At 48.4% G+C, this 18,524-nt stretch overlaps 2 protein-coding genes across 2 annotated transcripts; both read left to right on the top strand.

Annotated features, from left to right (window-relative positions):
- The first annotated feature begins 128 nt into the window (after nt 1-128).
- LOC123842447 (keratin, type I cuticular Ha8-like) lies at nt 129-3,766 on the top strand. The gene is made up of 7 exons (XM_064583310.1): nt 129-620; nt 813-895; nt 1,699-1,855; nt 2,227-2,388; nt 2,475-2,600; nt 3,084-3,304; nt 3,685-3,766. The coding sequence occupies exons 1-7, from the start codon at nt 129-131 to the stop codon at nt 3,764-3,766; spliced, it is 1,323 nt and encodes a 440-aa protein (XP_064439380.1).
- Nucleotides 3,767-12,121: 8,355 nt separating this feature from the next.
- LOC123854726 (keratin, type I cuticular Ha7-like) lies at nt 12,122-17,695 on the top strand. Its single transcript, XM_064583662.1, has 7 exons — nt 12,122-12,550; nt 14,407-14,489; nt 15,441-15,597; nt 15,925-16,086; nt 16,173-16,298; nt 16,630-16,850; nt 17,560-17,695. Exons 1-7 carry the CDS (start codon nt 12,122-12,124, stop codon nt 17,693-17,695), a joined length of 1,314 nt encoding a protein of 437 aa, XP_064439732.1.
- Nucleotides 17,696-18,524: the final 829 nt, after the last annotated feature.

The following is an 18,524-nucleotide window of genomic DNA, read 5'->3' as shown; positions in this document are numbered from 1 at the left end:
TCAAGGCATGGAGCCAACACCCACCTGGGATGGGGTATAAAAGGCCCAGGAGGGAGGGAGGTTGTCAGACTCAGTGGCTTGGTCTTCCCAGCTGATCTGAACCTTCTGTGCAACCTCAGCCTAACACCATGACTTCCTGCTACATCAGCTCATCCCAGTGTCCAGGCAGCACCAGGATGCCTGCAGCAACAAATGTCTGTGGCCCCTCCATTGACATTGTGGGCCAGCCTGGGGCAGAGGCCAGGGCTGCCTCCCTGTGCCTGTCGGCCACCCTGGCACACGCCAACCGAGTGCGTGTGGGGGCAACCCCTCTGGGCAAACCCAGCCTCTGTATGCCCCACAGCTGCCGCACCGCTTGCCCCTTGCCAGGGACCTGCAACATTCCCGGCAACATTGGAGTCTGTGAGAACTATGGGGAAGGCGCCCCGAATGGCCACGAGAAGGTGACCATGCAGTTCCTGAACGATCGCCTGGCCAACTACCTGGAGAAGGTGCGCCAACTGGAGAAGGAGAAGGCGGAGCTAGAGACCAGGATCCAAGAGTCGAGCAAATGCCATGAGTCCACCATGTGCCCAGACTACCAGTCCTACTTCCAGACTATTGAGGAGCTCCAGCAGAAGGTGTGGTTTGGAGTAGCCTGGGGTGTGCTGGGTCTGAGGAAGGTGGAAGGGCATGGCAGGTTAAAAGCTCCTGCAGGTTCAAGGAGCTTTTGGTTCTTGGATTCTCTTGAGTATGAGTGTAGATGCTACCTGTAGAGCTGGATCCCAGAGTATGATGTTTTGTGTGTGAACTGTCTTCCTGCTTTTCCTCAGATCCTGTGCAACAAGGCTGAGAATACCAGGCTGATTATCCAAGTTGACAACGCCAAGCTGGCTGCTGATGACTTTAGAATCAAGTAAGTAGGACTAGGGGTTTGAAAATAGTTGCTGACTAGAAGCATGAATGGATCAATACATAAGTGTTCACTTTCTTCTTTTCCAAACCATAACTTAACCTATTACTAGAAGTGGTCCTTATAGAGGAGAAAGAGAACATAAGCATTGAAACAAAAAGAGGAAGAATCATCTAGATTGGTCAGGTCTCTTGTCATTTTCTCCCCACATCTGGAAGATAAGAGAGCTTTGTGTTATAGCCAGAAACAAAATCAAGTCATTGCAAGAATAAACTTTCAGTGCATTGGTTGTTGACAGACGCACTGACTCTTGGCAAAATTTATCAGTGGGAAGAATTGTCACTGTAGCTCCTTGGTATCAAGAGTTGCAACTGAATAAATGAGAAAGGCATAAAAATCATGTGAAATAGTTAATCCATGGGGTAAACTAGAAAACTGTCGGTCCAGAAGACTTACTTTTGAGTCATTATTTTTTCTGGCTAAATGATCTTTTATAGCAGAATGAACACTGCATTGAAGTTTGAACACTTAGGTTGAATCCATGTATTTACTATTGACCAAGGTATACAATCCTGGATAATCCATTTATTCTTTCTGAGCCTCAGTTTCCCATTTCGTCCCATCCAGTGGGCATAATGATACTTGACCTGACCATGGGCTCTGTAGCTCATGTTGGATCTCACAGGATCCATCAGAGTGAAAGTTGATTAATTGAGGAAATGAGGATCCAAGTTGGTGGGAACCAGGGGCAGCTGAGAGGGGATATCCTTATCATCCTGCTGACCTTGCATTTCCTGTGCTGGAAGGCACGAGAGTGAGCTCTCCCTGCGCCAAACGGTGGAGGCGGACATGTGTGGGATGCACAAGCTCCTGGATGACCTGAGCCTGGCCAAGGCTGACCTGGAGGCCCAGCAGGAGTCCCTGAAGGAGGAGCTGCTCTGCCTGAAGAGCAACCACGAACAGGTGTGGGCCTGGGGCTGCAGACCCTTGGGGGAGGGCACTGGGCAGAAAAGGGAGCACTGCTCACCTTGTGGCTCTAGGATTAGAACCTGGGCTCAGTTGGCATCGGGATGAAGGGTTGATCTGGGTCTTGGAGTCAGGCTGACTGTGTGGGAGGTGGCAGAGGGGGAGTTTCTTGTCTGTAAAGTTTTGCCTTGTCAATTGAGGAAGGTGTCCAAGTGGGCTCTTCCCAGTGGACCGTGGGCAAGACCTTTTACATCAGTGCACCAGTGGGGTCTCCCTTCATGCTGTTTGTCTGGGGAGGGGTTCAGGTGCCATCTGCTCTGTCAAAACCCCTTTCCTCACTCAGGCTGCGGGTCCTTCTGTTCCTGCAGGAAGTGAGCATTCTGAGGAGCCAGCTGGGGGACAAGCTCCAGATTAAGCTGGATGTTGAGCCCACCGTGGACATGAGCAGGGTGCTGCAGGAGATGAGGTGCCACTATGAAGCCATGGTGCAGACCAACCACAATGATCTGGAAGAGTGGTTCCAAGATCAGGTGAGGGTGCTGCCTCGGAGCAGGGAGGGCCCCTGGCTTCCACCTGGGCAGGTTGCTGATCATGTCTCCGTGCCCTTGTGCTTCAGTCTGAAAGCATCAGCAAGCAGGACATGTCCTGCTCCGAGGAGCTGCGGTGCTGCCAGTCGGAGATCCTGGAGCTGAGACGCACGGTGAACGCCCTGGAGGTGGAGCTTCGGGCCCAGCACAGCCTGGTACGGTCCTCCACCCTCACCATGCTGCTGGTGCCACAGGCCGTGGCCTGCTAGCAGCATCTCTCAGAAGTCCCACTCATCAGTTCCACTGACAGTCAGAACTCAGGGTCTGGGTCCCTCCCTCCTTGGGGGGGGTGCCTTGCTGTCAAGGTTAGTTTGATCCTGAAAAATGGCTCCTTTTACAAGTCAACTCCCTTCCTTTAGGATAACGTGTGGGGGTTCAGGCACACATTCATTCCACAAGATTTCACTGGGTGTCTACTTTGCCAGGTACTGGGAATCGAGGGATGAACAGGACACTGTTCCTCAAGTTAGATTTTTGTGTGTGTGTGAAAAGTCATGATGATATTGGCAGTGATTCCTCTAGAGTTCTGGGAATGTCCTGTGACCTCTTGGAATGTGCCCCATGGTGAGATTGGCCATGATTTTCACTGCTGAATTTTGGGACACCTGGGTCTCTTACCCCATTATTTCCCATTACAGAAAGACTGTCTGCAGAACTCCCTGTGTGAAGCTGATGCCCGCTTCGGCACTGAGCTGGCCCAGATGCAGGTCCTGATCAGCAACGTGGAGGAGCAGCTGTCTGAGATCCGGGCTGACCTGGAGCGGCAGAACCAGGAGTACCAGGTGCTGCTGGACGTCAAGGCCCGGCTGGAGTGCGAGATTGCCACATACCGGAAACTTCTAGAGAGCGAGGATTGCAAGTATGTGTGATTGGGTCAATTTCTGGCCAAGCTACATACCTATCAGGCGATTCCTCATAGATAACTGACATGGTTGTGGAAGGAGATCTTATCATAAAGAACAAGCCTTCCTGTGCCCGCTGGCTTAGTGACGGACTCAGCTCTCCCATGTGTGCAGATTGTACTGTGGATCGACTGTTACATAAACAATAGCTGGTTCCTAAGCTGAGTCCCCCCAGAAGACTCCTGGATATGGAAAGACATAGATGAGAATGGAAGAGGGGCCCTGTGACTTGGTGGCAGACCCGTCCTTTACCCTTTTGGTCTTGCCCTTTCTGTGCATCACTGAGACATCTTTGTACTCCTCGTGTCTAACTCTTCCTCGCTCTCTCTCCCTGCAGACTCCCCATCAATCCCTGCTCTATGGATGCCTCCTGTGTCCTTTGTCCAGGCTGTGCCCCTGCCACCTGCAGCCCTCTCTAAGCCAGTGGCGCCAGCACTGAGAACCGATTCTAAAGGTCTGAGTGCCAGTGCAGAAGGTCAAGGCTGGCTGCCCTGGGGCTAAGATTGCCCTCACCTGCTTAGTCTTCCCTCCAGGAAGACCAAACTCACTGGAGGCATTTTCACTGAATCAAAGTGCAACAGAAACTTCTAAGCTGTGGCTCCCTGTGTGTCCTTTTGCTGCATTTCTCCCCCAGTGCTGTAATTGTCTTTCACTTAAGCTATTGTTTGTTCCTAGTACCTCTTCTGGGATTTTGGTTCTACTCCAATGCTTCAGACTCTCCTAAGATGTAATTGGATTCTTGTACAAAATGGTCAATAAACCTCCTTCCTGCATCAAGTGCTACACTTCTGGTGCTTGGCAATGTATGTGGTGTGATAAAGAGTCTGGCCCACCTTGGGTGGTCTTTGGCTCCGACATGTCTCCTTGCTGCCAGGATCTCTCTGGGGCACTGGGGTCTTAGTCTTTGGATGAAGGCCCTTTGCTGACATTGGATGTGTACTTACCTTGCCCATCGATCCCTATAGACTGGGGAAAGGAAGCCAAGTTGGTTGCCAGGTTTGAATTCCTTCAGAACAGCTCAGAACTAACATGTCCCTACCATGCTTTTGGCATCTTCAGCCCCTTGGTATTTGGTCCAAGAGCAAAATCACACAACTTAGAGTTCCAGTCTAGCCAAAGGGAGTTCATGCTGAGAACTGCCCTGGACAGGTTGCCAAGTTTTTTCTCTCATTCAAATTGTCCCTCTTATGGAGGCATGGCATTACCACCTGCTCTTAGATTGGGCACTGGGGACAGCTGTCTGGGTCCTGGGCATATTTTCCTCCAGAGAGATGTATGCTTGTCTCCTCTACTGCTGCCTTTGAAGCACCAATGGTGAGGAATGCAGTTGGCATGAGTCCTCCAAATGCCTGTCTGCCTCTTGGACACGGCTCTGACCCAGGCCCAGGTGGGTCACAGCCAGACATGGTAGAAGAGTACCTGAGAGATTATGTGCCTTCTTTGCTATGCTAGTCAGTTTAGCATCTGGCATGGGCTGAGCATGTCCAAGAATGAAACTCTCAGATTTCGGTTCCTTTGTTTACCCTGGTCCAAAGACCAGTGCAGATTCGGTTCTCCTGCATGGTAGAAAGAGCACTTGCTCTGGAGTTGGGCAGATCTGAGCTCAAATCCTATCCTCTGTGACACTAGTTAAGTGAAGTTGGCCAGGCCACTACACTCTCTTGAGACCTATTCTTCAGTTGTAAAATTAGAAAAATATTATTTCCCCTTCATTCTTTTTGAGGGATAATCCATACAATGCTCCTGGCATAGAGAAGGTGTTCAATGGATATTGGCCTATGGGGTTGCCTGGGAACCAGCAGGGATAATCTTTTCCTCTTAGAAGGAAAGAGGGACTAAAGAGGTCGTAGCAGAACCCATTAGCAGTATCATGAACCAGGCCATGTATTTCCAAGTCGGTGGCCTGGAAGTTTGACCACACTCCTTGTCCACTTCTAAGCAATAAGGAAAACCAACCACTCTTGTTATTGGAGCTTAGTGTTTCTCTCCAAATGGCCTAACCAAAAAGAAAAAAAAAGCATTTTTTGGGCTGTCAGAGGACAAGTGGGCTCTTGTGGGCTTCCTTCTAACAAGTAACTCACAAGAATTATATGCTTTAAGGAGTGGCCATAAGGGGCGCCTGGGTGGCTCAGTTGGTTAAGGAGTGGCCATAACCTTTTCATGTAACAGGGCCATGAAAATCTGGCCTGTTCCCGGCTTGCCTGGCCAGGTCACAATCTGAATGCACTCTAATTTGGGACCCCCGTGGCTATTGGGTGTAGTAGGAAAGGCTATTCGGACACAGGAGGTACTGCCGGCTAGGAGGTGGCTATCCAGCCTGGCCCAGGGCACCTGGACACTGGTTTTACAATCATCCGTAATTATGCCCAACAGCTCAGGGCGCCCTCTGGTGCCAAAATCCAAGCACTTCTCCACTCACAGACTGATTCTCACATCTGTACGTTCCACGCGGGGCCCTCTGGCCTCCCTGCATCCCACTATCCTCATGGATTAGACTGATAGGGACCCAAGGTGCATATCTGGTTTTGCTTTAGTCATAGTAATTTTAACCAGATTGATTATTTTTCTTCCCCTGAGACTTTTGTTCCCTTGGTTTAGGACCAGATCCAGTTTTGAGCCACCTTGTAAGTACTAAGCTGTAGATTACCACCCCTGCACTACCAATGTGTAATGTGTAATACTTTTTTCCAGGCTTCACACAATGACACCAGGCAGGCCTCTGCAGGCCCCTCCACTCATAACCTGCTTTTTTAATCCAAATGCCATTTCTCCCAAATACCAGCAAAGTGGAAGAAGAGAGGGTGGCTGGCGGCAGGCCCCCAGTCACTGAGCCAGCTTTGGGGAAGGGCCCATACTTCTGCTCCCACCACTGTTTATACCCGGAAGCCAAGAATATTGAGATGGAATTCTGGACTTTTCCAAACGGGAACATTTTTTTTTTATTTTACTTTTTTATTGTTATGTTAATCACCATATATTACATCACTCGTTTTTGATGTAGTGTTCCATGATTCATTGTTTGTGCATAACACCCAGTGCTCCATGCAGAACGTGCCCTCTTTAATACCCATCACCAGGCTAACCCATCCTCCCACCCCCTCCCCTCTAGAACCCTCAGTTTGTTTTTCAGAGTCGAACGGGAACATTTTTTATTTAGATATTAATTTTTGTGTGTTGTGGTCCATGATGTGTGATCCCTAAGGCTTTGCCTGGCCACCCCCTCATCATCCTCCCTTCATCTTCCCGACTAAGAACAAAATCAAATCCGCCCCTTCTGTTGGCCACTTATAATAATCTTCCTGAGCTCATCTTATTGAATCATTTCTTTGTTTTCTTTTCGCCTAATTTAGTGTTTCTCAACTTTTTTCTCATTCGTGCCTTCTCTTTAACAAATATTAAAAAAAAACCCCTCACTTTTCACTTAATGTTAATTTAGCTTTAAAAAATATGAATACCAAGCCCAGTCATGGTTAAAAGACAGCTCATTTAGAATACAGGCTGTTTGTTTTTAAATAACATTCCCTCTAACCAAAATATCTTCCTCACCACTTCCCCTCCAGCAGGGGGAGGGGACCCTCCCTTTGAGAATCACTGCCTGGTTTAGGTATGAGCCTCTGGGCTAACTTAACCGCTCTACCAGCCTGCCTGGTGTAAGAAACCAGGAGAGTGTCTCAGTGAGTCCAAGCAACTCAGGCTGCTCTCGCCTGGCTCCAGGTCTTTCCCTCCGACCTCCTGGTGGGCAGTCCCACTGGGCTACATTTCACATTCTCCAGAACTTGAATTCAGCATCGGCCCCCTTGAGCCAGCTCTTTGCTTTGACTTCCCTGCGGCTTCCCTTCCCACCACATTATTGTCCCAGGAACCCAGGGACCTCAAAGACACTTGGTGTCCCTCCCTCCTTTGACCCCCATATACCGCAAATCACTCAGCCTTGTAGTGTTTTGGTAGAGTCCCCTTGGAACACCTCTGCCGCTCATCCCTTCCTTCCTGTCAGCACTGCTGATTTCATCACATGCTGCTAGGGGTCTTGTAGGAGCCTCCTCCTCTTCCGTCTGCCCCATCTCCTCTGTACCAAGTTTATCCTGCACACACTACCAGCCTTTCACCATCTCGTTTAATAGTTCCTGAGTGTGTTTTATGTACCAAGCACTGCAGTACGTGCTAGAGAGTGTGCAGAATGGAGATTCACCATTCCCGTCTCAGGGTGCATTCTGGGCACTGCTTTTCCTAAACTGTCCTTTGGTCATCTCTCTGGTCTGCTCAAAACCTCCAGAGGACTCTGTTCTGTCCCTGCTATACTTCTAGCTCTTTGGGTGAGTGTGCAGCCCAGAGGGGACCGTGGCACTGGTTTGTGGAATGAAGCACATGGATGGAATGGGTATCTGTGATGGCTGGCTAGGAGCCTCGGCTTGGGCTTGAGGGTCTGGTCGACCCAAGCTAATGTTTCTCGGAATTTCTTTTCTAGTTCTGTGAGCTCAGACAAGTTACCTAACCGCTCTGAGCTTTTTGCTTATTCTATAATGGGATATTGGCAACCACTTTGCAGTGTGGTTGAAAGGATTAAAGCCAGAGGTAAAATACCCTGGAGCGTAGAGTAGGTAGTAAAATATGACAGTGTGTATCAACTCTGAATATGTAGGTATGTGTGTGAGAGAGAGAGAGTGAGAGAGAGAGAGTCATGAAATCCTGTGTGAGTGCCAAGCCCGATTCCCAGGGCCTAGTAGATGTTAATAAGTATCACTTCACTTGACCTTCATCTGTCCGCTACAGATATTGTTTCATGTGGACAGGCTTCATACCCACGGGTTTAACAAACACTGTATGGGATTTCCCCTCTGGTCCCTCCCTTCTCCTTCTGTCTTAGATGTTCTTATAAAACAAACCTCTGTGAAGAAGAGTAAACTAGGAAGAAAACAAACAGAACTTGCTTGTTATATTAAAGACAACACATGCTAACACACATTTCAAATGTGCCCTTCCTGAATGCATCAGATACCAGTTTGCTACATTGTGCTTCATTTACATAGGATGACAGCCACCATGAAGCTCTTCTCTTTCTGTAGAGCAGAGGTCCTGTTCTCAAAGTGTGCTCTCCCGACCCCGGAGTCGGCATCACTTGGGAACTTGTTAGAAATGCAGACTCTTGGCTGACCCCAAATCTACTGAATCAGATATCCTGGCATGGGGGCCTGGCAATCTGCCTTTTGGCAAGCCCTCCAGATGATTCTGATACAGCCTAAAGTTTGAGAATCACCTGTGTAGAAGTTACAAAAATATAAGGAGATTACATTTTTTTTTTGCATAAATTAGTATAAATTTCAGTTCTCTAGGCTTTAAAAATGCGATTTGACTCTTGAGGTCTACATTTTTGTGTCTTTCAAAGTTGTTTCTGTTGGGGCAGGCCTCTGTTGGCTGCATGTTCGCGTTCCTAAGGTTGCACCCCTGCTTCTCCAGAACCCACCATCACAGTTCTGCTTCTGAGTGTGTGCCTGTGGTTATCTTTTTTTTCTAGAAAATCCTTTCTCGCTTTCCTCTGCCTGTCCAAATCTTTTTTTTTTTTTTAAGATTTTATTTATTTATTTGAGACAGAGAGAATGAGAGAGAGAGCGCACATGAGAGGGGGGAGGGTCAGAGGGAGAAGCAGGCTCCCCGCCCAGCAGGGAGCCCGATGCGGGACTCGATCCCGGGACTCCAGGATCATGACCTGAGCCAAAGGCAGTTGCCTAACCAACTGAGCCACCCAGGCGCCCCTGCCTGTCCAAATCTTATCTATCTTTCAAGCTCCAGATAAAGTCTCTTGACGTCCCCCCACCCCTTCAGCTCTCTCTGTGACTTCTCTTTTCTTTGAGTGACATGACCTATTTTTCTTTCTGCTCTGAGCTTTTTCAGAGGTGGGGATTTCTCTGATTCATCACTGCAATCCTCATGGTGCCTCGAGACGGCTTTGAATATTAGAAGAGCTTATATGAATATTGAATCACTTGGAGTAGCTCACTGGGACAAGTTCATTGATGGTGGTAAACTCTGCCTTGGTGAATTTTGCCCATATCTGTAGTTAGAGTTGTTAAGGGGAAGTGTTCCCATGGGTCTCACTGATTGTATATGGGACCACCTGATGGCTGGGTGGATACCATGGCTTAAGAGTTGGTGGTACCAGCATACCGCACACAGGAGTCCTGGGCACGAAGGTTTTCTGGGCCATCTGCTGGCAGCCTCTTAATCCCAGCTCATCAGAAATTCCATTCTAGGGCCTTCACTTAAGAGTAGTAGAGACTCCATAGAGCGTATTCATAGGAATGTACTCAGGATGGCGAGGGGGATTAGAAAGAGCTGAAAGGCAAACTCTCTGACTTACTTGCTAACATACCGCCAGCATCCAGCATCAGAACCTGCCTGGAACGGAATGGGTACTCGCTCAATGTTTATTGAAGAATGCAGGAACAAATGAAAGCAGTAGACATAAACAGCATGGAGGTAGATATGTCTCTCTGCATAAAGAACTTTCTTTTTTAAAGATTTATTTATTTATTTGAGAGAGCGAGAATGAGAGAGAGAGAGTACATGAGAGGGGGGAGGGTTAGAGGGAGAAGCAGGCTCCTTGCTGAGCAGGGAGCCCGATGCGGGACTCGATCCAGGGACTCCAGGATCATGACCTGAGCCGAAGGCAGTCGCTTAACCAACTGAGCCACCCAGGCGCCCCCATAAAGGACTTTCTAACAGTCCCTTGTATTGTGAGCCCCTGAAGATAGAGCTAGATGTTATTTCTCTCTTGACACCAGCATCTTGCACAAAGCCTGGGAAGCTGAGCCACAGGGGCCCAGTCGGCCAGTGATGGGATGGGCCTTCTGGAGAGCGGTGGAAGGTTATCGAAGGGATTTAATGCCAAAGGGCCTTAGACTAGAAGACTTTGAGATCCCTTTTAGCTCAGATTCCTTATTTTAGAGCCACCTAAAACACATACCTGCTGCCTTAAGGGTCCTCCTGGTAAATTCATTCATCTTAGGAATGGGGTCAAAGCAGCGTCTTCGTTAGCATAGCCTAGAAGCTGGCTGGCTGCCCTTTTCCAGGGCTTACTGAACGACTGGCTTATTTGTTTAGGAATGGAGGAGGCCATAAAGCTTCTGATGCTCTGAGTGTGTCTGAAGATTAAGGAAATTTAAATTTTATTTTACAGTCTGCTAAGTAATGGACAATCAAGGTGGGTGCATTTCAAAGAAATGCACGAAGTTTCAAAAGATGAAAGATTAAAGTTCTTGAGTATGTATCTCCTTAAACAAGGTGTAGTGGGAGTCAGTGGGTGAGAGGACCAGTGTCTTACAAGGAAAGCTGCCAGAAAGGAGGAGGAGGTGCCTGAGAACAGACACCATAAAGTACTAATCACTGCCTGCCTTAATTAGCCTATAGACTCTCATACAAAAAAACCATAATTTCATTTCTTGGGAATCACAGATTACCCCGTTTCATTCATGAAGTTTTTTTTTTTTGTTTGTTTCTGCTTCCCAAACTACTTATTTATCTCATGCTTGCACAGGGAAGTCTTAATTGACCAAATCAGTTTGATAGGTGGTATTTCCATTTTAATTCAGTTTAAAATACTTTAATTTCTCATCTGATATCTCCTTTGACCCATGAGTAATTAAAAAGTGTCTATTCAGTTTTCACCAAAATCAATTTAGAAGTTAGTTTTCTCTTTTGTTTTTCTGGTCTGATGTTGTCCTCTAATGTTTATACAGGAGACTTTCATCTCTTCTCTGTTACTTTCCTTCATAAGGAACCTGGATATTTATTTTTCCTCATATTTGGGGAGAATCAGCTTCCAGGGGCAGATTCCTACCTTTGATTTGCCTTTACCTGAAGACTATATATGGGATGGTCCTGGCATTCAAGGCTTCCCACAACCTGCCTGAATGCAACTTTCCAGGGCTGGTGTATGTATCTTCATTATAAGCTCCAGCACAGCTATACTATTTTCCATTTCCCACACACGTTTGATTCTGTTCATTTTGGTCTCTATGAGAGATGGTCTCTCCCCCAGCCCCTCCTGGAAACCATCATTCAAAACACATTTTAAATGCTCCTTGTTCCATGAAGTCTTTTTCTGGTCACACAGTGGGCTCTCTTCTTAAAATCTATGCAGTTTTTTTTTTTTTTAACCCCTCTCTTATTGCCTTTATAATAAAGGTCATTTACTTTCTTATTCCTCTTACTAAAATCTAAACCCCTCCCTCCAGGCAGGCTAAGCTGTGTCCCAGAGTGGAGACCTCTATACACATCTGCTGAAACAAACTAATTGTGATTTGTTTTGCTTTCCTCAGTGTGCTTGATTTGATGACTATTTTAGACTTTGCCATGATGGGAACATTTGGAGGCAGGAAAAGGATACTGGAGTGGGAGAGATTTTGGGGGATTTTAGGAGTCTCTGGTTCTTGATTATCTCACAGATAAGCTGACAGAGGGGAAAGAGACATAAGCCACAGAATGTGGGCTACTTGAAGAAGACCTCATTTTCTCTGTGTTGTAGGACCCTGCAGTGAGCGGAAGTATCCTGTGTGGGTGAAAGCCTCTTTCATGAGCTCATTAACTCTTTATAAGAGACAAAAATCACTGACTAATAGGGTGATTGTATGAGAATCAACATAAATATTAATGAGGAAAATGCCTGTTTTCTTGCACCAACACCCACTACAGACCTATATAAGGTCTGGAGGAGAAGGAAGGCTTCTACTTCAAGCAAATCCAACTGTGGGCAAAGCACATGTCTGGCCTTCGGCACCATGACTTCTCATCACTGCAATTCTCTCCTCAGTGGAAAGGTTCCAGAGGCCAAGCCTGCCTCCCTATGCCTGTCGGCCACCCTGGCACATGCCAACCGAATGCGTGTGGGGGCAACCCCTCTGGGCAAACCCAGCCTCTGTATGCCCCACAGCTGCTGCACCACTTGCCCCTTGCCAGGGACCTGCAACATTCCCGGCAATATTGGAGTCTGTGAGAACTATGGGGAAGGTGCCCCGAATGGCCACGAGAAGGTGACCATGCAGTTCCTGAACGATCGCCTGGCCAACTACCTGGAGAAGGTGCATCAGCTGGAGCGGGACAATGAGGAGCTAGAGACCAGGATCCAAAAGTCGAGCAAATGCCATGAGTCCACCATGTGTCCAGACTACCAGTCCTACTTCCAGACCATTGAAGAGCTCCAGCAGAAGGTGAGGTTTGTGGTGCTTCAGATCAGGGGTTGGCAAACTATGGCCCATCTGGCCTACTGACTGATTTTTATAAATAAAGTTTTATTGGTACATGGCCATGCTCATTCATTAATGTATTGTGTATGGCTGCTTCTGTGCTCTAATGGCAGAGTTGAATAGTTGTGACAGAGATTCATGGCCTTCAAAGCCCTATATATTTACTGTCTGGCCCTTTACAGAGAAAGATTATTGACACTTGCACAGAATTTTCAGGGCCTGGATTGGGAGTGGAAATAGCCACATTTGAAAAAAAATTTTTTTTTGATTGTGGGAAGAGAATTTCTTGAGTGCAGATGAATGGGAATATGTAGAAGTTGAGATGTTGGATTTGACTCTCCAGGATTCTGAGTTTATGTTTGCTTAGTCTCAGTGCTTACAATTCTAACATTGTAGCTGCAAAGACAGTGCAACGTAACCTCCAGCGCAGTACAAGGCAGCATGTTCTAATGTCCTTTATGAGCCAGTATATGGTCATTCAGTAGCACTGGTCTCTTCTGCATAGCTACTGTCCCCTTTGATAATCAGTGCAATGCTTCTTAAGAAACTACATCTTTGTTTTGGAGACAGGAAGACAAAGAATGTCAAATAGGGGCCACAGAAACCTGGCTAGATTCACAGAAGACCTTTGGGGAAGTTGATCAACCAGCATAAGGGACTTCTTATTAAGAATGGGTCCCTTTTATATGATCCAGCAATTGCACTACTGGGTATTTACCCCAAAGATACAAAAGTAGGGATCCGAAGGGGTATGTGCACCCTGATGTTTATAGCAGCAATGTCCACAATAGCCAAACTGTGGAAAGAGCCAAGATGTCCATTGACAGATGAATGGATAAAGAAGATGTGGTATATATATACAATGGAATATTATGCAGCCATCAAAAGGAATGAGATCTTGCCATTTGCAACGACGTGGATGGAACTGGAGGGTATTATGTTGAGCGAAATAAGTCAAACAGAGAAAGACATGTATCATATGACCTCACTGATATGAGGAATTCTTAATCGCAGGAAACAAACTGAGAGTTGCTGGAGTGGGGGGTGGGGTAGGAGGGAGGGGGTGACTGGGTGATAGACACTGGGGAGGGTATGTGCTCTGGTAAGCACTGTGAATTGTGCAAGACTGTTGAATCTCAGATCTGTACCTCTGAAACAAATAATGCAATATATGTTAAGAAAAAAAAAAAGAAGAAGAAGAAGGTAGCGGGAGGGGAAGAATGAAGCGGGGGAAATCGGAGGGGTAGACGAACCATGAGAGACGATGGACTCTGAAAAACAAACTGAGGGTTCTAGAGGGGAGAGGGGTGGGAGGATGGGTTAGCCTGGTGGTGGGTATTGAGGAGGGCACATTCTGCATGGAGCACTGGGTGTTATGCACAAACAATGAATCATGGAACACTTCATCTAAAACTAATGATGTAATGTATGGGGATTAACATAAGAATAATAAAAAAAAAAAGAATGGGTCCCTCTTCATCTAAACCTTTCATAACCAGCCCATTGTTCTGTGGCCTAGATTTCAGATCTTGTTCATATCAGGCTAAGTATCACTGCTGGCAAAATAAAATTAAGTCTCTGTTATGTGTTCAGTTTGCTATTCCTTTCCATCTCCCAGTTCTTTTGGCTGTATGCCTTCCGACTTTGCCAAGCATCCTCATGCACAGCCCCCGCCCTGTGTCACACCAGCATCTCTTACGTGTTTGGGAGTCCAAGGGGGTGTTGTTGTTTGAATCTCAGGCCAGTGGAACTTCTTTTGACCCGAGGCCATTGATGGCTCTTAGAGATAGTGAATTACTGAGCCTACTTTCTTTCCCCAGATCCTGTGCATCAAATCTGAGAACAACAGGCTGGTTGTGCAAATAGACAATGCCAGGCTGGCTGCAGATGACTTCAGGACCAAGTGAGTTGGGGTAGAACAGGCATAGGGGGGAGCCAGGTGCCTACCCTGACTTTTTCTCTCTTGTGAGGCAGTTGGCATCAGAAATATAATTGACCAAGATCCCAAACCGACAGTTAAAGCAGGAGAAAACAGAGGGCCTTATGCCCAAGATCTTGAAAGAACACTCCTCTGACCCTCAATTGTTTAGCTTTTATAGTTCACAACATGCTTGAGAATGCATCATACACTTGCTGCTATGGTTTCAAGGACCTGGGGAGGTAGGCAGGGCACTGATGGCTTCATCCTTGTGAGGGTACTGAAGCTCCGGGCCCCAAGTCAGTGGCCACTGAGTGGTACAACTGGAACCTGGCCCTACGTTTCCTACCCAGAGGCCATTTCCTACCAAATTCTGCTGCCTCCATGAGAATGTTCCCACACTGCAGCTCAACCAACTTGTGAGCACTAGTAACTCATGACAGAAAGCATGCTCCACTGTCTATGATGGAGGCCTGTGAGGCTCAAAAGGTTTATGCCACCTCAGAAGATCCAACCTGGGAACAGGAAGGGGCATTGTGTTTTATTGTCTTTCTTCAGTACTCTGTGGAAGCCTCATTCCTCTGGAGCTAAAGAGGGCCATTTCTATCCTCCCATCTGGCATTTGGCTTCTAATCTGAGAGAGAACCCAGGGTCTGCCTCAGTAAGGGATGTGGAAGAGGAGGGTCTGTAGGGATCACCTGAGGGCAGGTGCTGGCCATGTGTCTACACCAGCACCCTCAGGCCTGGCCACTCTGCCTAGTGGTGCTTCATGTCAAATGGGTGGGGAACACCCCATTGCTTTCTGGGCTGGGAGTGTGCCACATAGAAAATGCCAACCCACAATTAGACTGCAGAGGGATGGCCAGTGGAGTGGCTGCCAGTGTCCTGGGGCCCCTCTGCTCTCTACCCCCGACTCCTGTATCTTTCCTGCTAAAGGTACCAGATGGAGCACTTGCTCTGCCACCTGGAGGAGGCCGACATCTGTGGCCTGCGCAGGATGCTGGATGACCTCACACTTGCCAAGTGTGACCTGGAGGCCCAGCTGGAGTCCCTCAAGGAGGAGCTGCTCTGCCTTAAGAAGAACCACGAGCAGGTACATAGCCCTTTGTGTAAGACTTTCTGGGGGTGAATTCGGGCTCATTTGGGGGAAGAAATGAAGCTTTTCCTCCTCCTCAGGATGGAAGCTCTGCAGGCCCTGCCTCGTGGTTAAGCCTCACAAGCTATGGAGGTGAGCTCCAGCTTTCAGTGGGGACTTGCTCTTCATCCACAGCCTTTGGAAGTTTCTAGGCTAATGCAGGTGGTGCCTCGTCCTCAGAGGAGCCCAGGGAAATCACTGGGGACGGGGGAGTGGGAGATGAGGTTTTGGGGTAGAGGGCAGTGGGGGCTCCACGACTGGGATGTCCTCCTCTCGTACCCACAGGAAGTCCACCTTCTGAGGAGCCAGCTGGGGGACAAGCTCCAGATTAAGCTGGATGTTGAGCCCACCGTGGACATGAGCAGGGTGCTGCAGGAGATGAGGTGCCACTATGAAGCCATGGTGCAGACCAACCACAATGATCTGGAAGAGTGGTTCCAAGATCAGGTGAGGGTGCTGCCTCGGAGCAGGGAGGGCCCCTGGCTTCCACCTGGGCAGGTTGCTGATCATGTCTCCGTGCCCTTGTGCTTCAGTCTGAAAGCATCAGCAAGCAGGACATGTCCTGCTCCGAGGAGCTGCGGTGCTGCCAGTCGGAGATCCTGGAGCTGAGACGCACGGTGAACGCCCTGGAGGTGGAGCTTCAGGCCCAGCAGACGCTGGTGAGCTCCCTTGCTCGGTTCAGTACCTGCCTCCCTTAAATACAGACCAGGACACAGTTCAAACCTTGACTTCCTTGCCTTTGCAAGAACTTTCTCATAGATGTGGATGATAAGGGAATGAACATTCACCCATATGAGGGAGGTCCTGCAAACTTATCCTGAGGTCTACAATGAAGAGCAATGGCATGTTTAGTTCTTCCAGCTGAGGCCTGCTAACAGGAGCTAGATTGTTCTCCAGGCCTGGCAATACCTTGGGGTGTCACAGTCTTACTGGAGAGACTGAGGGCTGCAGTCCACGATTTTCCACCTACTTCCCCCTTTGGTATTACAGAAAGACTGTCTGCAGAATTCCCTGTGTGAAGCTAATGCCCGCTTCGGCACTGAGCTGGCCCAGGTGCAGGTCCTGATTAGCAACGTGGAGGAGCAGTTGTCTGAGATCCGGGCTGACCTGGAGCGGCAGAACCAGGAGTACCAGGTGCTGCTGGACGTCAAGGCCCGGCTGGAGGGTGAGATCAACACGTACCGGAACCTTCTGGAGAGCGAGGATTGCAAGTGTGTACCCTGATGTTTGTGCCAATGTCATGTGTAAAAGCAGAGACCTCTTGTAGGGATGGTTTGAAAGGAGGGGTGGCGTTGCAGACCGCATCTCTGGGGACAAACTTAAGCCTGGTGAGCTGCCTGGACGTAGAGGAGGGCATGCGGGAACTTTTCAGCTCATGCCGTCCATTCTGCTGACCATATTATGTTCCCAGATGCCAATCGCTGCCATGGGGGGCTGAAATACTGAGAGCTCAGTGCATTTAGGTTTTGCTAAATTCTCTCTGGAAGAAGTATTCTAGTAACAGGGATTCTTCATACTCAAGGTTAAAAAACATTGCTAAGGGCATTTGCAGCCATTCTTTCATTTTGTCCTTCCATTGCACCGTGCAAAAGGTAAGGTGGATAGAACACCCCGTTAAGCAATAACGAACAAGACTGGGGGTTATATGTCAATCGGAGGGCAGCTGACCTCTGGCCTGCTCTTGCCTGGCCAGCCTATCTGCCTTTCTCGTCTGTGTTCCTTCGCCCGTGGCTGGAAGCGCTGGTTTTGCACAGGGGAACCGTGAGCTCTGGTCCCAGCTCCACTGTGGAATTTCTAAGCCCAGCAGGACCTCCAAGGTCTATAATCCCCTTTTGCTTTTCCGATTCTGAAGTGTCTGTATGCTTTCGTCTTTCATGCACTTCTGACGTCAGTGTTTCAAACATCTTTTTCTCTCCACAGGCTCCCTTGCAACCCATGTGCGACCCCAGCCTCCAGCACCCCCCGCCCAGTCCCTGCAGCCTGTACCCCCTGCTCTCCCTGCCTTTCTGGGCCGCATCGGGCCTCCTGTGGCTCCTGCTCAATACCTCGATGCTGACACACTCTTCAGCCTGAGGGAGATGGGGATTGTCTGCCCCCCAAGGCCTTGCTCCCTTGGCCAGCTGGGCGGGAGGCTGATGCCAGGTGGTGCTTCTCTGCTGATGGGCTTTCTAGTCCAGTGGCTCAGCCCTGGCCCCTGGATTTGGGCTTCCTCTCTTTAGAGTGTCTTAAACACTCCTTTTGCTCTCTTCTGTTGCTTCACAGTCTGAGAAGTGGTAGGTAGCCTGGTTTTTATTTTGCTAATAAACTTCACTTCTGCAGCGTGAAGAGCCCAGGGCCTGTGGTCAGTGTCTCTACCTCATGCCAAGAGTGTTGCTGAGGGTCCCTTGAGCTGTTCCCACAGAAGCAGGAGTTGGGGCTCCCTCACCGGAGGGGTTCTGGGAGATGGCAAAGCCAGCAAGGACCATGGTTAAAAATAGGCCTGTAGCAAAATGGCGCCATTGAGAGATACCCAGCTGTAATTGGGTATCTAAAACCTATTTAGAGCCAGATTCACAGAGCTGTTAAAATACGCGAACCAATTAAAATCCACCCCCGCCCCCACCTTATCAGGATGAAGCCTCTGGTCCTTGTGCAAAGGAAAAGCTCAGGTCAGAGGTGCTGCCGGGATCCCCTAGAATACTCTACTTAAAGTAAACTTTTGTGATCACAGGCCCATGGCGAGCAAGGCACAGTGCTGGGCTTTACAGATCTTGTGATGCAGGGGTTCTGCCAAAGCCTGCAAAGAGGGAACACCTGGTGGCTGAATCAAGACTTGAACCCTGGTCTTTTTGAATTAGGCCCAAAGCCCATTCTTTGGAAGCTTTGAAGGGAAAAAAAAAATAAAC

The sequence above is a fragment of the Mirounga angustirostris genome, unplaced genomic scaffold (genome assembly GCF_029215605.1).
Source record: "Mirounga angustirostris isolate CCGP_5_RB_7025 unplaced genomic scaffold, mMirAng1.0.hap1 SCAF_17, whole genome shotgun sequence".
Taxonomy (NCBI): domain Eukaryota; kingdom Metazoa; phylum Chordata; class Mammalia; order Carnivora; family Phocidae; genus Mirounga; species Mirounga angustirostris.
Note: the sequence above shows the minus strand (reverse complement) of the source record. Positions and strands in the feature narration are given on the sequence as shown.

Bases quoted from the DNA above. Each gene is read 5' to 3' on its own strand.
- LOC123842447 (XM_064583310.1), top strand. From the start codon at position 129: ATGACTTCCTGCTACATCAGCTCATCCCAGTGTCCAGGCAGCACCAGG. The intron at 896-1,698 runs GTAAGTAGGACT...CTGTGCTGGAAG, and splicing joins GCTGATGACTTTAGAATCAA to GCACGAGAGTGAGCTCTCCC. The intron at 2,601-3,083 runs GTACGGTCCTCC...TTCCCATTACAG, and splicing joins TTCGGGCCCAGCACAGCCTG to AAAGACTGTCTGCAGAACTC.
- LOC123854726 (XM_064583662.1), top strand. From the start codon at position 12,122: ATGACTTCTCATCACTGCAATTCTCTCCTCAGTGGAAAGGTTCCAGAG. The intron at 12,551-14,406 runs GTGAGGTTTGTG...TTCTTTCCCCAG, and splicing joins TTGAAGAGCTCCAGCAGAAG to ATCCTGTGCATCAAATCTGA. The intron at 16,087-16,172 runs GTGAGGGTGCTG...CTTGTGCTTCAG, and splicing joins AAGAGTGGTTCCAAGATCAG to TCTGAAAGCATCAGCAAGCA.